Source organism: Lipotes vexillifer, unplaced genomic scaffold, assembly GCF_000442215.2.
Source record: "Lipotes vexillifer unplaced genomic scaffold, Lipotes_vexillifer_v1.1 scaffold1136, whole genome shotgun sequence".
Lineage (NCBI taxonomy): Eukaryota > Metazoa > Chordata > Mammalia > Artiodactyla > Lipotidae > Lipotes > Lipotes vexillifer.
This window is the reverse complement of record NW_006769631.1, coordinates 1,729,926-1,731,094: the sequence shown is the minus strand read 5'-3', so window position 1 is coordinate 1,731,094 and position 1,169 is coordinate 1,729,926. Positions and strand designations below refer to the sequence as shown.

The window sequence follows — 1,169 nt, the reverse complement described above, 5'->3', positions numbered from 1 at the left end:
AAAAAAAAAAAAAAAAAAAAAAGTCATATGTGTCAAGTTCCTAGTCCATTTAGGCATCCAAAAAAAGTTGGCTGATTTAACTAGTTGACTTGTCATGTGGCTCTGGAGAATGCTAGCGATCCTTTTGTCTGTGGTTTCTCTCAGCCTCTCTTGTCTCTGCTCAGAGCTATCAGAAATTCCTGTCTAGGCCTCCTGTCCTAACTTCCTCCACCTGCCTCCCTGGCTTTCCCTCCTCCCTACCAGGAGCTCAGGCCTGAGAGGGTCCTGTAGGGTAGTTCTGTATGATTCATCTACCTTCCATTCACATCCCATTTTCTTCTCTTCTGCAGTGGGGCCATTCACCAAACCTGCTCTGATCTCCTGGTTGGAGGCAAGGGAGCCGTGGGGCTTGAATGTCCAGGGAGCTCATCCTAAGGGGAGTCCAAGTGCTGCCCCTGCAGGTGAGTTCCAGAGAACTGACCAGGTCTTGCTCCTCCCGCATCTACTCTCTTCTTTCTTAAGGTCTTTTATACTAAGTAAATCATGGGGAACTTACTCCATTGTTTACTGGAAGGAAGATCCTTAGCAGTGTTGCTAAGAAGTACTGGGTGTCTGGGCTTCTCCCCTCCAGACCGGCCTATTAGACATTGGTTTCTGGTCCTGCCCCTTCCCCAGCAGCCCTCTCAGTAACAGCTGTTGCCCACTGAGGGCTTCACTGTCCTTGTCAGTTCACTGATGCTCCTCCTCAGCCCTGTGCTCTCCCCTTCCCGCTCCTAGGAACCCTCATCCCACTCCTGCTGCTCCTCTTTGCTTTGTCCTTCCCCCATGGTAGGCTTGACCTCTAGCCCTTGCAGCCAGTCCTCCTAGGAGCCCCACCTCTCAGCTCTTGGAGACCTTCCTATCATGCTCTGTGTCATGATTCCTCTCCCCTCTCTTGCTGTTTTAACACCCCCTTCTCAACCCTTTTTGTTTTCCACCTGGATGTGTACAGCTAGCTGCTGTACCCGTCTTGCTTCTCCTCTCCCTTTTCTGTCATCTGGAATACTCTTCCATATTTTGCCTTATCCCTGACTATTTTGTAAAGGTATTGGCAGTCAGGCAAAAGCCTCACCACCTAAGTTCATGACATTTTTTGGTTCCTTAGTGCTTTCTGCAGTTCCGAGTATGGGAAAAGAGAACATTCTCTTTCC

The 1,169-nt window shown here is 49.4% G+C and overlaps 1 protein-coding gene across 2 annotated transcripts in view; it reads left to right on the top strand.

The window, feature by feature from the left end:
* The window catches only part of ZNF445 (zinc finger protein 445), a 7,795-nt gene that overhangs the window by 4,248 nt on the left and 2,378 nt on the right, over positions 1-1,169 (top strand). For both annotated transcript variants that reach the window (XM_007445708.1, XM_007445707.1), the window contains exon 5: positions 330-440. In XM_007445708.1, coding sequence (XP_007445770.1) covers positions 330-440 — 111 coding nt within the window. The remainder of the gene's footprint in view (positions 1-329; positions 441-1,169) is intronic.